The following is a 16,762-nucleotide window of genomic DNA, read 5'->3' on the forward strand; positions in this document are numbered from 1 at the left end:
TTTGTTTACACCCCCTCACTGTTCGGTCTAGGGTTTTTTCAAAGAATAAAGTTCAGTCTTGCCTCAGCTTCTGTCGTGAGAGGAAGAGTCATAATTGATTCAATTATTATTCTTTTTCGATGTGCACACACGATATTTCAATTTGGAACAACGGTTAGATCGAAAAGGGATCACTTGTATCCCATCCCTTAACAGTTTCTTCCTATTTGTGTTCTCCTTTGTGGTCAACAAATTATAATTTTCAAGTAAATATTTTTCACCTTTTAAGTATGATAATGGTTTCTCCCTTGGTAACATATTTGATGATTAATAAGATTCCTTTTGTTAGTAAAACATTTCCCACATTCTGAACATGAAAATGGCTTTTCCCCTGTGTGAGTTTTCTGATGTGTAAAAAGATGTGCTTTCTGTGTAAAACATTTCCCACAATCTGAACATGAAAATGGCTTTTCCCCTGTGTGAGTTCTCTGGTGTGCAATAAGTATTGATTGCTGTGCAAAACATTTATCACAATCTGAACATGAAAATGTCTTTTCCCCTGTATGAGTTCTCTGATGGGTAAAAAGAAGTGATTTATGTATAAAACATTTGCCACATTCTGAACATGAAAATGGTTTTTCTCCTGTATGAGTGCTTTGATGTGTAACAAGTTTTGATTTATGTGGAAAACATTTATTACACTCTGAACATGAAAATGGCTTCTCCCCTGTGTGAGTTCTTCGATGAGTAACAAAATTTGATTTCTTTGCAAAACATTTCCCACACTCTGAACATGAAAATGGCTTTTCCACTGTGTGACTTTGCTGATGTATAGCAAGATATGATTTATATACAAAACACTTACCACATTCTGAACATGAAAATGGCTTTTTCCCTGCGTGAACTCTTTTTTGTCTAACAAGTTCTAATTTCTGGTTAACATATTTCCCATACCCTGAAGAAGAAAATCTTTTCTCATCTATGTGAATTTTTGGATGTGTAACAAAAGAGGTTTTAGGGGAAAAACTTGTTTTGTATTCTGCACTTGAAAATTGCTTGTTGCCTATAGGAGAAGTTTTATTTTTTATGCCTCTTTTGTTACTATTATTTTTTTTAATACTCTGAGATAAATCAATAGATAGGATCTGATTACAAGGATCAGATGATAGATCAAGGGATGATGGTATTTCTGGAATAGTAGCATAGATGTCAGTTATATGTTGTGTGACATCAAGGTCATCAGATTTAAAAATATAAGATGTCAGATGTCCTTCTGATCTCCTGGTACAGTCATCTGCCAAAAATAAAAATTACTTTTTAATAAAATAATTTCTAATATATGCAAAGAGATTGCAATTATGTAGCAAAATACAATTATTTACTAAGACAAAAACAGTTAACAATCAAGTAGACCTCTGAGCACAGACAAGTAGATCACAATATTTGACCCTCTTTGTTCATTCTGTCTCCTAAATATTAGAATAATAAGCCACAAAAAATGCTATGTAGGCCAAAATTATATCAAGAAGGACTTCCGGAGTCAAAACTGTCACTACTCTTAGAGATGAATTCACTGATGGAATTGAGTCAACTTTAAGCTGTTTTCTACTGTTCTACTTCTCTGCCTTTCTGGCACCTTGGGTTGTCTGCATATGGTGCCCGCAAACTATTCCAACAAAATCTGAATTCCCAGACCCAATTGGCACTCGTTCCCTTCCATGCTCTGCCATGTGCCCAAACAATATATTAACCAATTTAGGAAAATTTGCAAAATACAGTACAGACCAAACGTTTGGACACACCTTCTGATTCAAAGAGTTTTCTTTATTTCCATGACTCTAAAAATTGTAGATTCACATTGAAGACATCAAAACTATGAATAAAAACATGTGTAATGAAATACTTAAAAATGTGTGAAACAACTGAAAATATGTCTTATATTCTAGGTTCTTCAAAATAGCCCCCTTTTGCTTTGATTATTGCTTTACACACTCTTGGCATTCTCTTGATGAGCTTCAAGAGGTAGTCACCGGAAATGGTTTTCCAACAGTCTTGAAGGAGTTCCCAGAAATGCTTAGCACTTGTTGGCCCTTTTGCCTTCACTCTGCGGTCCAGCTCACCCCAAACCATCTCGATTGGGTTCAGGTCTGGTGACTATGGAGGCCAGGTCATCTGGCGTAGCACCCCATCACTCTCCTTCTTAGTCAAATAGCCCTTAAACAGCCTGGAGGTGTGTTTGGGGTCATTGTCCTGTTGAAAAATAAATGATGGTCCAACTAAACGCAAACCGGATAGAATAGCATGCTGCTGCAAGATGCTGTGGTAGCCATGCTGGTTTAGTATGTCTTCAATTTTGAATAAATCCCCAAGAGTGTCACCAGCAAAGCACCCCCACACCATCACACCTCCTCCTCCATGCTTCACGGTGGGAACCAGCCATGTAGAGTCCATCCGTTCACCTTTTCTACAAAGACACGGTGGTTGGATCCAAAGATTTCAAATTTGGACTCATCAGACCAAAGCACAGATTTCCACTGGTCTAATGTCCATTCCTTGTGTTCTTTAGCTCAAACAAGTCTCTTCTGCTTGTTGCCTGTCCTTAGCAGTGGTTCCCTAGCAGCTATTTTACTATGAAGGGCTGCTGCACAAAGTCTCCTCTTAATAGTAAAATTGAAAAAATTGGGGTTACATCAACACTATAGTGAATATATATATTTTTATATATGAGAAAAATATTAAGTCGCACACTGCAAAACCACAATAAATTCTACCTAATAAATATTTTTGTAGTATTTATAATATTAAAATGGCCATTGTAATACTAGCCCAGAACCCCTTCACGGCACCCTCCTTTGCTGAGTGATTTGGTCCCCAATAAATAGTTTTTTAAGTGCCATGCAGTGTTCTGCTCCTCACTCACTAGGTGTCATGGCGACTTCAGAATCTGTTCACATTGCAGAGTCTGGCAGTCAACTTGATGCTCCTTTGTTGCTCAGCCAGAGTCAGGCATTGGCTGTTTAGTGCTCACTAGCCATTGGTGTAGCAGGAGTTAATTCCTGCTGGCTGGTGAACTGCTGCTGGGGTGACAGGTTGCTGATATCCTATTCCAGCCATCTCCACCATATAAAAAATTGGAGGAGCTTAGCCACACATGCCAATTGTAGCTCTAGCTTTGCTTCTGTGTAGCGATCCAGTTATTGGTGAACAGTTGTATGCTATTGGGTGTGTGGTGGAAATATCCTTGTCATTAGTTTATTTTATCCCTGCACTTTGTTTCTCCCTGAACATTTATTGTCTTCTCCCCTATGTGTACATGCAGTGAGTTTGAACTTTGGTTTTCCCGTCTGTTGGTTGTTGTGGGGTTCATTTCTTCTGTCCTGGCCCTACACTTGGGTGGGCCAGAAGGGGTATTAAACCAGGGCTACACAGGAGTCAATGTTATGTTGGTGGTCCAGACCTCGCCACCATTAGACATACCTCTGGGAGGAGAGACAACGTGGGTCTCTAGTCTGAGGCCCAATCTAGGCACTCCTACTTCTAGTTTTCATGTTATACCCATGACAGCAAGTTTCCTTGAACAATTGGTTAACTCCTTCGACCCCAAACCTGTTTTCACCTTCTTGACGAGGCCAAATTTTTCAATTCTGACCAGTGCAACTTTTTGAGACAATAACTCTGGAATGTTTCCATATACTCCAGTGATTTTGAGACTGTGTTTTGTGACATGTTGTACTTTGTTAGTGGAAAATTTTGATCGACATAATTTGCGTTTATGTATTAAACTATCAGAAAATTGCCAATTTTTTTTAAATTTCACAATTTTCAAACTTTGAATTTTTATGCCCTTAACCCCTTCACCCCCGGCCACTAAAACACCCTAATGACAGGGCCATTTTTTGCAATTCTGACCAGTGTCACTTTGATAGGTTATAACTCTGAAACACTTCAACGGATCCCAGCGATTCTGACATTGTTTTTTCATGACATATTGTACTTCATGATAATGGTAAATTTAGGCCGATATTTTTGCGTTTATTTGTGAAAATTTCGGAAATTTTGCGAAAATTTCGCAATTTTCAAACTTTGAAAATTTATGGCCATATATCCGAGAATTATGTGACACAAAATAGTTACTAAATAAAATTTCCCACATGTATACTTTACATCAGCGCAATTTTCAAAACAACATTTTTTTTTCGTTAGGAAGTTGGAAGGGGTCAAAGTTAATCAGCAATTTCTCATTTTTCCAACAAAATTTACAAAATCATGTTTTTAGGGACCACAACACATTTGAGGTGAGTTTGAGAGACCTAGGTGACAGAAAATACCCAAAAGTGACCTCATTCTAAAAACTACACCCCTCACACTGCTGAAAACCACATCCAAGAAGTTTATTAACCCTTCAGGTGTTTCACAGAAACCAAAGCAATGTAGAAGGAAAAAATGAACATTTTACTTTTTAACACAAAAATGTTACTTTAGCCATAAAATTTTGCATTTTTACAAGGGAGAAAAGAGAAAATGCACCATACAATTTATTGTGCAATTTCTCCTGAGTACGCTGATACCCCATATGTGGTAAAAATCAATTGTTTGGCCGCACGACGGAGCTCAGAAAGGAAGGCGTGCCATTTGAATTTTTGAACGCAAAATTAGCTGCGCTCATTAGCGGACCCCATGTCGGGTTTGAAGACCCCCTGAGATGCCTAAACAATGGAGCTCCCCCACAAGTGACCCCATTTTGGAAACTAGAGCCCTCAAATATTTTTTCTAGATGTTGGTGAGCACTTTGAACCCCTGGGGGCTTCACAGAAGTTTATAACGTTGAGCCGTGAAAATATTTTTTTTTTTGCCACAAAACTGTTGCTTCAACAAGGTAGCTTTTTTTTCACAAGGGTATCAGGAAAAAACGCACCATAAAACGTATTGTGCGATTTCTCCTGAAGACGCAGATACCTCATATGTGGTGGAAAGTAATTGTTTGGCCGCACAGCGGGGCTCAGAAGGGAAGGAGCACCATTTGACAGCAAAATTGGTTGGAATCATTAGCTGACGTGATGTTGCATTTAGAGACCCCCTGAGGTGCCTAAACAATGGAGCTCCCCCACAAGTGACCCCATTTTGGAAACTAAACCCCTCAAGGAATTTATCTAGATGTTTAGTGAGCCCAAAGGGGCTCCACAGAAGTTGATAATGTTGAGCCAAAAATACATTTTTTTTTAACCACAAAACTGTTACTTGAACCAGGTAGCTTTTGTTCACAAGGGTATCAAGAAAAACTGCACTATGAAACGTATTGTGCAATTTTTCCTGAGTACGCAGATACCTCATATGTGGTGGAAAGTAATTGTTTGGGTGCACGGTGGGGCTCAGAAGAGAAGGAGCGCCATTTCACAGCAAAATTGGTTGGAATCATTAGCAGACGCCATGTCATGTTTGGAGACCCCCTATGGTGCCTAAACAGTAGAGCTCCCCCACAAGTGACCCAATTTTGGAATTAGACCCCTCAAGGAATTTATCTAGATGTTTGGTGAGCCCCTTCTACCCCAGGGGCTCCACAGAAGTTGATAACGTTGAACCGTGAAAATTATTTTTTTTTTTTTTACCACAAAATATTTGCTTCAACCAGGTAGGTTTTTTTTACAACGGTATCAGGAAAAACAGCACCATAAAATGTATTGTGCAATTTTTCCTGAGTACGCAGATACCCCATATGTGGTGGAAATCAATTGTTTGGGTGCACAGCAGGGCTTGGAAGAAAAGGGGCGCCATTTGTCTTTTCAAATGCACAGATGCCGTGCTTCACTGATCGGCCGCTGGAGGACGCAGGGTCAGATGAGATATAAAAAGTGTCGGGGATATGGAAAAAAAAAAAAGTCATGCCAAAAATTGAGCAAGGATGCCGATACGCACATCTCTGATCAGCGCTTGGCCGCTGCAGGACGCACACACGAATGAGATGCAAAAAAACGACGCAAGATACGGACAAAAAAAAAAAGTCCTGCCGAAAATTGACCCCGGATGCCGATACATTATCTGCATCACTGATTAGCGCGCGGCGGGACGGATGCGGTGTAAAAACGGAGAGGGGATAAAAAAAAAAAATTATACTCACAGTACCCAGAAGATTTGCAGGAGGATCACTGACCAGAGGAAATGCAGGAGGAATAGAAGGCAGAAAATGGACAGCTTCTTACAGGAGCAGCAGGCAGGAAGTTGGACAGCTCATCAGAAGACCCAGGGATGGAGGCAGATGTGATCGGGCCAGTGAAGACCTCGGACGACCCGGTGGAGGCAGGTAGGGAACATCGGAGAGGGAGAACAGATGGGGAGTGGGAGGGGGAGACCGGAAAAGCAGAGGCAGGAAAATGGAAGCAGAGTAGAGATCGTGGCGGGGGGGCACATCGGCACAGGCAAGGGACATTGCGGGAGCGAGCAGGGGACATCTCGGGAACGCGCAGGGGACATTGCAGGAACGCACAGGGGACATCGCGGGAATGCGCAGGGGACATCGCGGGAGCGCGCAGGGGCTACAAGGAGAGCACGCAATATTTACAACGGGAGCAGGAGCGGTGGCATCAGCAGCGGCGGGGTGGTACTACAAGTACCAGCCAGTGCACGCTGCAGACATGTTGGGGGAGGGCTTCCCAGGCCAACACAGACCTGGGGAAGGCGGTCACATGCAGATCAGACCGCCCCACTGCACGCGGATTAGAGCGATTGTGCGTCATAGCACGATCGCTCCAATCAGTGTTGCAGGGGCTGGGGGGCACCATGCTTGATCTCCTGCTATGATCTACTGCAGCTGCTGCAGCACCTCATAGCAGGTTCTCACAGTATCACACTGGTTCAGGCATTGTTTTAGCTGAAACCAGTGCAAACGATGTGGTTGGCGGTTCAGATTTGAACAGCCAATCACAACGATCGTCGATGGTGGGGTGGCGATGCCACCCCCCTGGGGTCAAGCAAAGGTCCCCTGCTGTAAGAAACAGCAGGGGACATCATTTGAAAGCCATTGCTATGGCCACGGCAATCAAATGAACTTTAGCCAGTAAAGTTATGTCTCTGGTCGTTAAGTCACGTAAAAATAGGACGTAACTTTACTGCCCGCGATCGTGAAGGGGTTAAACCTTATATCACACAAAATCGTTAATAAATAACATTTACCACATATCCACTATACATCAGTGCCATTTAGAAACGACAATTTTTCTTTTTTTTTTTAACAAAATTTACAAAACTAATTATTGTAGAGACCACATGACATTTCAAGTGACTTTGAGGGGCCTATGTAACAGAAAATACCCAAAAGTGACACCATTCTAAAAACTGCACTCCTCAAACTGCTCAAAACCGCATTTAAAGTTAATTAACCATTTAGGTGCTTCACAGAAATTAAAACTATGTGGAAGGAAAAAAAATTTAATTTTTCCCACAAAATGTTGTCCACCCAAAAAATGGAGCATTCATTTTTTTGTGCAATTTCTACTGAGTACACCAATACCCCATATGTGGTCCAAAACTACCGATTGGGCATACGCCACTGTTAGAAAGGAAAGGAACATCATTTTGGCTGGAATAGATTTTGGAAGCCAAGTCACAGATGAAGAGCCCCAGACATGCCAAAAAAGCAGAAACCTCCACATGTGACTAACATTGGAAACAACACCTCTCAGGGAATTCATCTAGGGGAACAGTGAGAATTTTTATCCCTCAGGCAATATATTCACAGACAGAATTCTATCATTTTAGGCTGGGTATATGAAAAATTATCATTTTTCCCACTAAAATGCTGCTTTGGCCTCATGTCTGTAATTTTCAAAAGAGTTAATAGGATAAATTGCGTAACATTGTACCTCTCATTTGTTTTCCTGAGTATGCCAATACCCCATATGTGGTCAAAAACTACTTTTGAGGCACAGTGCAAAGTGAAGAGGGGAAGGAGCACCATATTATAGCGCAGATTCTGCTTTCATTGTTTGCAAATACCATGTCACATTGGCAGAGCACGAGAGGTGCCAGAACAGCAGGATCCCCCATAAGTGACCCCCACTTTCTAAATTATGCATCTCAGTAAATTCATCGAGAGGTGCAGTGATCATATTGACACTATAGCTGTGACACAGAATTTTATATAATTATGCAGTGAACAGAGAATAATTACATTTTTACCACAAAAAAATGTTTTAGCCCCAGATTTTACATTCCAAAGGGAAAATGGGTAAAAATAGCACCAAAATTTGTCACACAAGATCTGCTGAAGGTAGCAACACACCATATGTGGCTGTACAGTGCTGCTTACCACTTGGTGAGACTCAGGAAATAAGGAGTGTTGCTTGATAGTTGGAGAAGACAATTTCATAGAATATTTAGCAAAGTCCATATGTAGAGCCACTAAATGCCAGAAGAATAGAATCCCCTCTGAAGTGACCCCATTTTCGAAATTACACCCCTATGGGAATTTATCTACAGGTGTTGTGATAATTTTGACTCCATGGGTGTTTTCCAGAAACAAGCAGCAATGAGTGTTGCTGAGTAAAAATCTGCCATTGTAGAGCCCATACATTGTACTGCCAGTACAATGTCATCTCAAGTACATTGTAGTGCTTCTGGAGCCACGTACCTATAACTTAAGTGGGCTTTCATCGCTACACTACTAACAAACAAGTGTTTGCTAAATGTGGTTTAGGCACACCGTAGGGCTCAGAAGAGAGGGAATCATTTGGATTTTGGAATCCAAGTTTTGCTGGATTTCTTCCCATATTTCCATTAACAGATAACTGACCTGAATGTGAGCTTCTTTTTCATGTATTCAGTTGAAGTTTTTATTGGGAACATTTTACATAAAATTTTAGATCACATTTATCCTGTGCTATATGCTCTGAATAACCTGATTCAGATGAAACCCACGAGGGATCCATTCACTATAATGAGGCTTTAGGCTTACTCTGGACTCCAAAAAATCGAGCCGGAGCGTAAGTTGGTACACATGCAAGTTATAAGAGCATGTTCACACTGGCCATGAGACAAAGAAAACAAAAATAATATGGATATATACCCTGCTGTAACTAAATAAAAGCAAAGTGCATATAAATAAACATAGGATACTTAGTAAGCACTATTTTTGATCAAAAAAGCGTCAAGCCATCCCACCACAACAAGGTGTACCAAAATCCAGACGGTACCTAACACTCTCTAGTATTAAAACCTTACCATGTGTCAGAATTGACCTCAATCTGTATAAGGGCAGAGTGACTGGGTCACACAGCCATGGGAAGCAATGGATGTAATGTTCAGTTTAGAGAAAAGTGGGCCACACCCTATTTGTACTGAGTACAAGAACACTAAAGAAAAAACAAAAAAAGTGAGCCAGAGAGTGAGTTGGTACACATTTCTTTAGCGTTGTGTACTCAGTACAAATAGGGTGTGGCCCCCTTTTCTCTGAGCATTACCGTATTTTTTGGACTATTAGACGCACTTTTTTTCCCCCAAATGTTGGGGGAAAGTGGGGGTTGCGTCTTATGGTCTGAATATAGGGCTGCGGGGAATGAGGGTGCTGCGGTGGAGCGGGTCATCTGGGGCACGAGCAGGCTGCAGCAGCGCCTGCAGTGATCACGTGGGCCCACTCATTCCATATGCACGCCCATCCTCCCGCCCATCCCTCAGCGCTGAAGCTGGCGCTAGAGGTGGGCGGGGTGATGGGCGGGGATGCGCGCATAGAAAACAGCCATCTCGCGTGATCACCCCTGGCAACTACAGCCTGGATTGATCATGTGCGGCTGTATTCACTGCTCCCCGTGCATCATCATCATCAGCGCGGGGTGCAGTGAATCAATGTACTCACCGTTCCCCTGCAGCACTGCGATGTCCTCCTGTCTGCCGGCGCGGCTGTATGGAAACTAGCGGTTCTCACAGCAATGACGTCATCGCTGTGCGCACGTGTCCACACAGCCGCGCTGGCAGACAGGAGGACATCGCGATGCTGCAGGGATCGTGGCCGGCTCAACACAGAGCTGCCGGCAGACAGGAAGAGGAGCAACGCTGCGTGGAGCAAAGAAAGGTGAGTGTAAACGTTTATTTATTCTTTTTGTGTGCCACAGGATGCAGGACATAGCAGGATGATGGGGGTATATGATCAGGATGATGGGGGTATATGATCAGGATGATGGGGGTATATGATCAGGATGATGGGGGTATATGAGCAGGATAATGGGGGTATATGAGCAGGATGATGGGGGTATATGAGCAGGATGATGGGGGTATATGAGCAGGATGATGGGGGTATATGAGCAGGATAATGGGGTATATGAGCAGGATAATGGGGTATATGAGAAGGATGATGGGGGTATATGAGCAGGACGATGGGGGTATATGAGCAGGACGATGGGGGTATATGAGCAGGACGATGGGGGTATATGAGCAGGACGATGGGGGTATATGAGCAGGACGATGGGGGTATATGAGCAGGACGATGGGGGTATATGAGCAGGACGATGGGGGTATATGAGCAGGACGATGGGGGTATATGAGCAGGACGATGGGGGTATATGAGCAGGCTGATGGGGGTATATGAGCAGGACGATGGGGGTATATGAGCAGGATGATGGGGGTATATGAGCAGGATGATCGGGGTATATGAGCAGGATGATGGGGGTATATGAGCAGGATGATGGGGGTATATGAGCAGGATGTTGGGGGTATATGAGCAGGATGATGGGGGTATATGAGCAGGATGATGGGGGTATATGAGCAGGATGGGGCCATATAGCAGGATGATGGGAGTATATGAAACAGGATGATGGCATATAGCAGGATGATGGGGGTATATGAGCAGGATGATGGGGGTATATAGCAGGATGATGGGGGTATATAAGCAGATGATGGGGGTATATAAGCAGGATGATGGGGGTATATGAGCAAGATAATGGGGGTATATGAGCAGGATGATGGGGGTGTATGAGCAGGATGATGGCGTATATAGCAGGATGGGAGCACATACCAGGATGGCAGTATATAGCAAGATGGTGCTATACCAGGATGAGGGACATATATATACACAAGGCAGGAAGATCATTACCAGGATAGGGTACCTTAGTAGAGAATTTGGGGACATTACCCCCATAATAGTGTCAGCAGCAGATACTCGCCCCATAACAACGTGCCATGACCACATTTTTTGCTTAAAATTTTATTTTCCTATTTTCCTTCTCTAAAACCAGGGTGCGTCTTATGGTCCGGTGCGTCTTATAGTCCGAAAAATACGGTACATCCATGGTAAGGTTTTAATACTAGAGAGTGTTAGGTACTGTCCCGATTTGGGTACACCTTGTCGAGGTAGGATGGCTTTACGATATTTTTGATCAAAAACAATGTTTACTAAGTACTCTAAGTTCATTTATATGCACTATGCTTTTATTTAGTTACAGTAAGGTATATGTCCATATTATTTTGATTTTGGGTTTTCTCTTACTCTGTACTTTGTCTGGCCTCTTTTAATTGATGTCCTAATTTCCAAAAGTGCACAAAACTATGACTGACCGTGTTTTTATGTATGCTTAAAAAGATGGATACTGACAGATTATAGGCCAGATAGAGTCTGAAGTAACTCCATTTGTCTCATTATAGGGAATATTTCCTCAGCGGTTCGGTCTGAGTCACGTATTTCAGAGATTTACATAGCAACCCCGATGTAAGCACTCAGCGTGAAGCGCAGGATAAATGTGAGCCAAGCCTAATTGCGATTTTTGGGAGGAAGAATGAACAAATCAACAGTAGTTAAATCTTTATAAAATAAATAAATCTTTATTTTTATATAGTGCTAACATATTCCGCAGCGCTTTACATACATCAGGAACACTGTCCCCATTGGGGCTCACAATCTAAATTTCCTCTCAGTATGTCTTTGGAATGTGGGAGAAAACCGGAGTACCCGGAGGAAACCCATGCAAACACGGGGAGAACATACAAACTCCTTGCAGATGTTGTCTTTGGTGGGATTCGAACCCAGCGCTGCAAGTCTGCAGTGCTAACCACGGAGCCAAAATTGTTTTTTATTTTTTATGAATTTAGACAGCTTTTTGCCTAGATTTGTATTAATTTATTTTACAGAGTTTTGTGGATGAGTTACATAATGTGAGTTTTATAGATTGAACCAATCAGCTATACAAAATGAGTACTTTTTTTGATTATTTTTGTTTTTATATAAATGTACTTATTTATTGGTAAAAAAAAAAGTTTATTTTTTTATTCATTTTCTGATTTTTTAAATATATTTTTAGATAATTTAACTTTTCCTTTACTTAATCTTTTTATACGACTAACGTTTATTACTCTGATCACAGGTATAATACATTGCAATGCACATGCACTGCATTACACCTTTCAGTGTTACACTAACAAAACACCTTTTAGGCCATGGTCTAACAGGCCACTAAAGCTGGCAAATACAGAGGTCATTATTTGACTTCAGTTTGCCATGACTACCATCAATAGCCCGTGATTATGTTGCGGGTGGTGCCAGTTGAGTGGGAGAGGGAGCCCCCTCTCCTAGTCTTTTAAATCCTGTGATCGCTATTGGAGGCGGCATATGGCATTTAGGAGTAAACAGCCCTGATTGTCAGAGGTGATTGTGAGGGCACACAGGTTATGTGACAGTATGATCGCCTGTCTGCAGTAGAAAGAGATTACATGAGAGTATGTCGTGCAATAACTATTGTGACATCTCTGGAGTAAGTAGACTGTGACATGGTAGCTCTTGGCAAAGCCAAATTATCATAGAGGACAATGTTTTTTCTCAGATGAGTGTCTCTAAAAAATATTAGACATTTGCACAGAACTTTTCAACATAGTGCACTAAACCAGAGTTACACTCATTTATAACACTAGAAGTCCCAGAAAGGGGTCATATAACATTTCTACCTTTGGAACCCAGAGACGGGTCGAATGACCTGAAGGATTTTAGCTAACATCCTATAATCACCGTCTTTTGTTCTGTAATTAAGGCCATTACTGTCGCACCACAAGAGGTTGTTGTTTTCCATTGAGTTTAGCCATTTAGTTTCTAGTTAGTTCTATTCAGTTTGGACTAAGGGTCATTTGACCCTCTTTCGGGACTTCAGGGGGGAGCTCGAAATTTCTGGGACTTCTAGTGATAATGGACCACTGGGACTAGTCCTCACTAAAAAGGTAGAAAAAGTATTAGTGCTCCCAATATCATGAGATAGTTCAGGCACTTTCCGTACTTTCCTTCTTTAGGTTCATAAACATCATAGATTTCATCACATAGAGTCAATAAAGCCATCAACTATACACAGCTTAGAAATATATCATGGCATAAGTATAATTTTTTTCAGGTAGTTTATCGTGAAACTCTTTCAAGTTAGTTCTTTTCTCACATAAACTAAAATGTCAGGATAAAATGATACTCTGCTCTTACTGTACAGAAATTCTGATTTGGCCAAAATTAAAAATTATCAGTAGAGTAAATTACATTTAAGAAGATGAGTTTTTTATTTTCTGGACCCTCCAATTCAACACTGGATGACTCCAGTAAAAGTTCATTTAAAAGTGCTCAAACTAATAGAACCAGTTTTCGGTGGGAGAATGCTGCGGTCTAGCAGCAGAATGGAGACCTTTAATTGTGATATGACCGGACAACACCATCGATAAAGCAGCCACAGCCGGTGACTGAGAAGAATCTGTGATTTCTCTGTATTTAGTGGTCACTACTCACCTGGGTAGCCATATGTAGGAATCTCCTCCTTGCACCACTCATCTCCCCTCACATATGTCTCTGTAGTATTAATATGGGTCAGATCTTCACCCTGAAACAAATATTGTACAAGTCACAGACAAATGGAGAAGACACATCTATGATCCGCTCTAATCCTGCCATCTCCACCGTTCTCATTACACAAGTATAAAACATATAATACTGGAGGATAAAACAAGACTGAGCACAAGACCTTCACAGCTGACTTCACATCATAGGGAGATTTCATGGCTCCTTCTCTCCATCTACCTGATGATCCTGAGGAACATTGGGATCTTCTTGTTTACAGTCCTGTGGAAGAAGAGGATGGGGACATGTCTCTGGTGTTGGCCTCTCACTGGATAGAACTGGAGGAGACACATACAGGGACTGAATTCATTCCTTACATACAGATAATTATAGGCCGTGTGTATTTAGTCCTGTCTGTTACCTGGTGATGTGAGGGGCTGGGGAACCTCCATCATGACGTCCTTGTACAAATCTTTGTGTCCTTCTAAATACTCCCACTCCTCCATGGAGAAATAGACGGTGACGTCCTGACACCTTATAGGAACCTGACACATACAATTATACTGTCATCCCCCGATCCCTTCATAGCGTTATTGTATAATGTCCCAGCATTCCCAGCAGTGTCACCTCTCCAGTCAGCAGCTCAATCATCTTGTAGGTGAGTTCTAGGATCTTCTGGTCATTGATGTCCTCATGTATCGGGGGGTGAGGTGGTAGCCCTGTGATTGGGCTCAGGGGTCTTCCCCATCCCTCAGGCACAGGGTCCTGACAGCGCTCACTAGAGGTTTTCTTCACTACTGTGTAATCCTGGTTATGGAGAGACACATAATAATAATAAATCTCACTACAGACATTTCCAGAGTCCTCACCTCTCCAGTTCTGTCCATCTATTATTCCCATAGATAAGAATGATGTAATGTGACGTCAACAGAATCTCTCACCTCTCCAGTAAGCCGGAAGAGGATCTCTAGGGTGAGGTGTAATATCCTCTCCGCTGTCTTGTCCCTGTCCATATTCATCCTTCACGGGACAACCAGGAGAAGATCTCTTGTATAGAAGATCTCCACTGAGATATTGTAGGGATCTGAATGAGAAGATGACAATGTAACATCATAAAGAATCCCAGGAGATGTGACCAGAAGATTTTGTATTTTTAATTTCTCAATTTTTTGCAAAATCTTTTTCTTCCCTTCATGAACTTTGCCATTACTGTGCATCACAATGCAGTTTGTTCTTGTCAAACACTATTACATCACTCCAATTGCTCAAGTTGTTTAACTCCTTAGATGCTGTAGTCAATAGAGACCAACTCATCCAGGTGGTTAAACACTGCATTAGTATTTCACTGTGTGATCACAGGGTGTTGAGTGTTGCCATTGCCCCAAGCCCCGTGTCCAATTACTGTTGAATTCTGACATCACACCTTATAATCAAATGAGCAATTGTCAGGAAGTGAGGGGGGCAGCAGCATCATTTGGTCCAAAAGTGCGGACAGAGAAGCCGGAAGTTATTGGACACGATGCTCCTGCAACGTCACAGTGTCGTAGGAGCCCTGAACCACAATTACCGACAACACTGGAACCGCACCAGAACGGGAAGTGAGTACAGGGTCTTTTATTTTAACTGGGGGAAACAATTGAAATCAAAACGGTTTGTCCTAGTAATGGACAACCCCTTTAAATCTCTGATTGTGGTGATGAATATAATATAAATATTCATATATTAATAACATTGAGAACAAATACAGTATGTTGTTTTAAATGTAATAGCTTCAGCTAAACAAAATAACAGTGATCAAATGGTTAATGATTAAAAACGTTTAGAGAAACAGTGAGGGAGAGTTCACACATGCCATTTTTCTTTAACCGTAATGTGACTAGAGAATTCAATCAGTGTTATGACACTGTAATACATAGAAAAAAAGAGACAATGGGATCTAGATTTTACTATGAGCTCAAAATATGTTATAAAACTTTTCCTTTGATTTTCTTTATTCTAATATGGGACTTTGGATTTAGGCTGCGACAGGGCCGACACTGGAACTCCTGAAAGAAGGGGTTTATTATAATGATGAGCTGGACTTCATACTAGCTACACCTGATTAATGTGATATTATTGTGGAAAAGTCGGTCAAGAAATATTCACTGTATGTATTTATCACTGTTATTATTTTACATTTAAAGGGACTCTGACAGCAGGTTTTTGGCATATAATATGAGGGCAGCATGCTGTGAGAGTTAAAACAGAGCATTATCTGCATCTCTTATCACAAGGTTTGTTTATGTTTACCTGCAATCTTAGCTGAAGCTTCCTAGCAAGTCCCAGCAGCAGGTGAGCTCAGGTCCGAGTCTGCCCCCCTCTGAGATTAGCTGCTTCTGTCTATAGAAATGTGCACAGAAATGTGCACTGAAAGGGCTGGTGTGGGCGGGGGCAGCTGTATGGGCTTTGCTGCATGCAAACTCTAAAATCTTTGACTCTGTCAGAAGGGCTGCAGCCAGTAATCTAAGTGTTACATCGTTAGATTCAGAATCTCTTTGCCTACATCATGCTGCTCTCAGATAAGGGAGCAAAAGCATGCTGACAGATTCCCTTTAATACTAGAAATGATAGAGGAGTTGCTGTCTGTCTTCTATTCACCAAAAATATGTTAAAGTTATCGGTGCATAATGGGGAATCTCCACATACCTCCTCCTGCAGAGCCGCACACTAGATATATGGCTGCTCTGTGCTTCCAGGACCTGTGATGATGTCACATGGAGGGAGGAGTCAGGGGTCACATGATCAGCTCCTCAGTGTATGCAGGACTCTGCTGTGCTGGGTGTCATGGTGCTGGATGAGGGGAAGGTTATGTGTGGGGTCAGGAGGGGTTTACAGTGTGGATGGAGCAGAGCCGAGTGTACGAGGTGTACGGAGCGGAGCCGTGTGTGCACGAGGTGTACGGAGCAAAGCCGTGTGTGTACGAGGTGTACGGAGCATAGCTGTGTGTGTACAACGTATGAGAAG

At 41.9% G+C, this 16,762-nt stretch overlaps 2 protein-coding genes across 2 annotated transcripts in view; both read right to left on the reverse strand.

Annotated features, from left to right (window-relative positions):
• Positions 1-263: 263 nt before the first annotated feature.
• LOC142312941 (uncharacterized) overlaps positions 264-16,762 on the reverse strand; it is a 47,409-nt gene continuing 30,910 nt past the window's right edge. Inside the window, exon 7 of the mRNA XM_075351929.1 lies at positions 264-808. Coding sequence (XP_075208044.1) covers positions 264-808 — 545 coding nt within the window. The remainder of the gene's footprint in view (positions 809-16,762) is intronic.
• Positions 14,164-14,804, reverse strand: LOC142310557 (gastrula zinc finger protein XlCGF66.1-like). Its single transcript, XM_075348077.1, has 3 exons — positions 14,701-14,804; positions 14,387-14,566; positions 14,164-14,304 (listed from the first exon to the last, which is right to left on the reverse strand). Exons 1-3 carry the CDS (start codon positions 14,776-14,778, stop codon positions 14,164-14,166), a joined length of 399 nt encoding a protein of 132 aa, XP_075204192.1. The 5' UTR covers positions 14,779-14,804.

This window comes from Anomaloglossus baeobatrachus, chromosome 5 (assembly GCF_048569485.1).
Source record: "Anomaloglossus baeobatrachus isolate aAnoBae1 chromosome 5, aAnoBae1.hap1, whole genome shotgun sequence".
Classification (NCBI taxonomy): domain Eukaryota; kingdom Metazoa; phylum Chordata; class Amphibia; order Anura; family Aromobatidae; genus Anomaloglossus; species Anomaloglossus baeobatrachus.

What these genes read in the sequence shown, in the direction of transcription:
- LOC142310557 (XM_075348077.1), bottom strand. Translation starts at nt 14,778, where the DNA reads ATGAATATGGACAGGGACAAGACAGCGGAGAGGATATTACACCTCACC. An exon ending in TCTTCCGGCTTACTGGAGAG is followed by an intron (nt 14,567 to 14,700) that starts GTGAGAGATTCT and finishes CTCCATAACCAG; the next exon opens with GATTACACAGTAGTGAAGAA. An exon ending in TTGAGCTGCTGACTGGAGAG is followed by an intron (nt 14,305 to 14,386) that starts GTGACACTGCTG and finishes TGTATGTGTCAG; the next exon opens with GTTCCTATAAGGTGTCAGGA.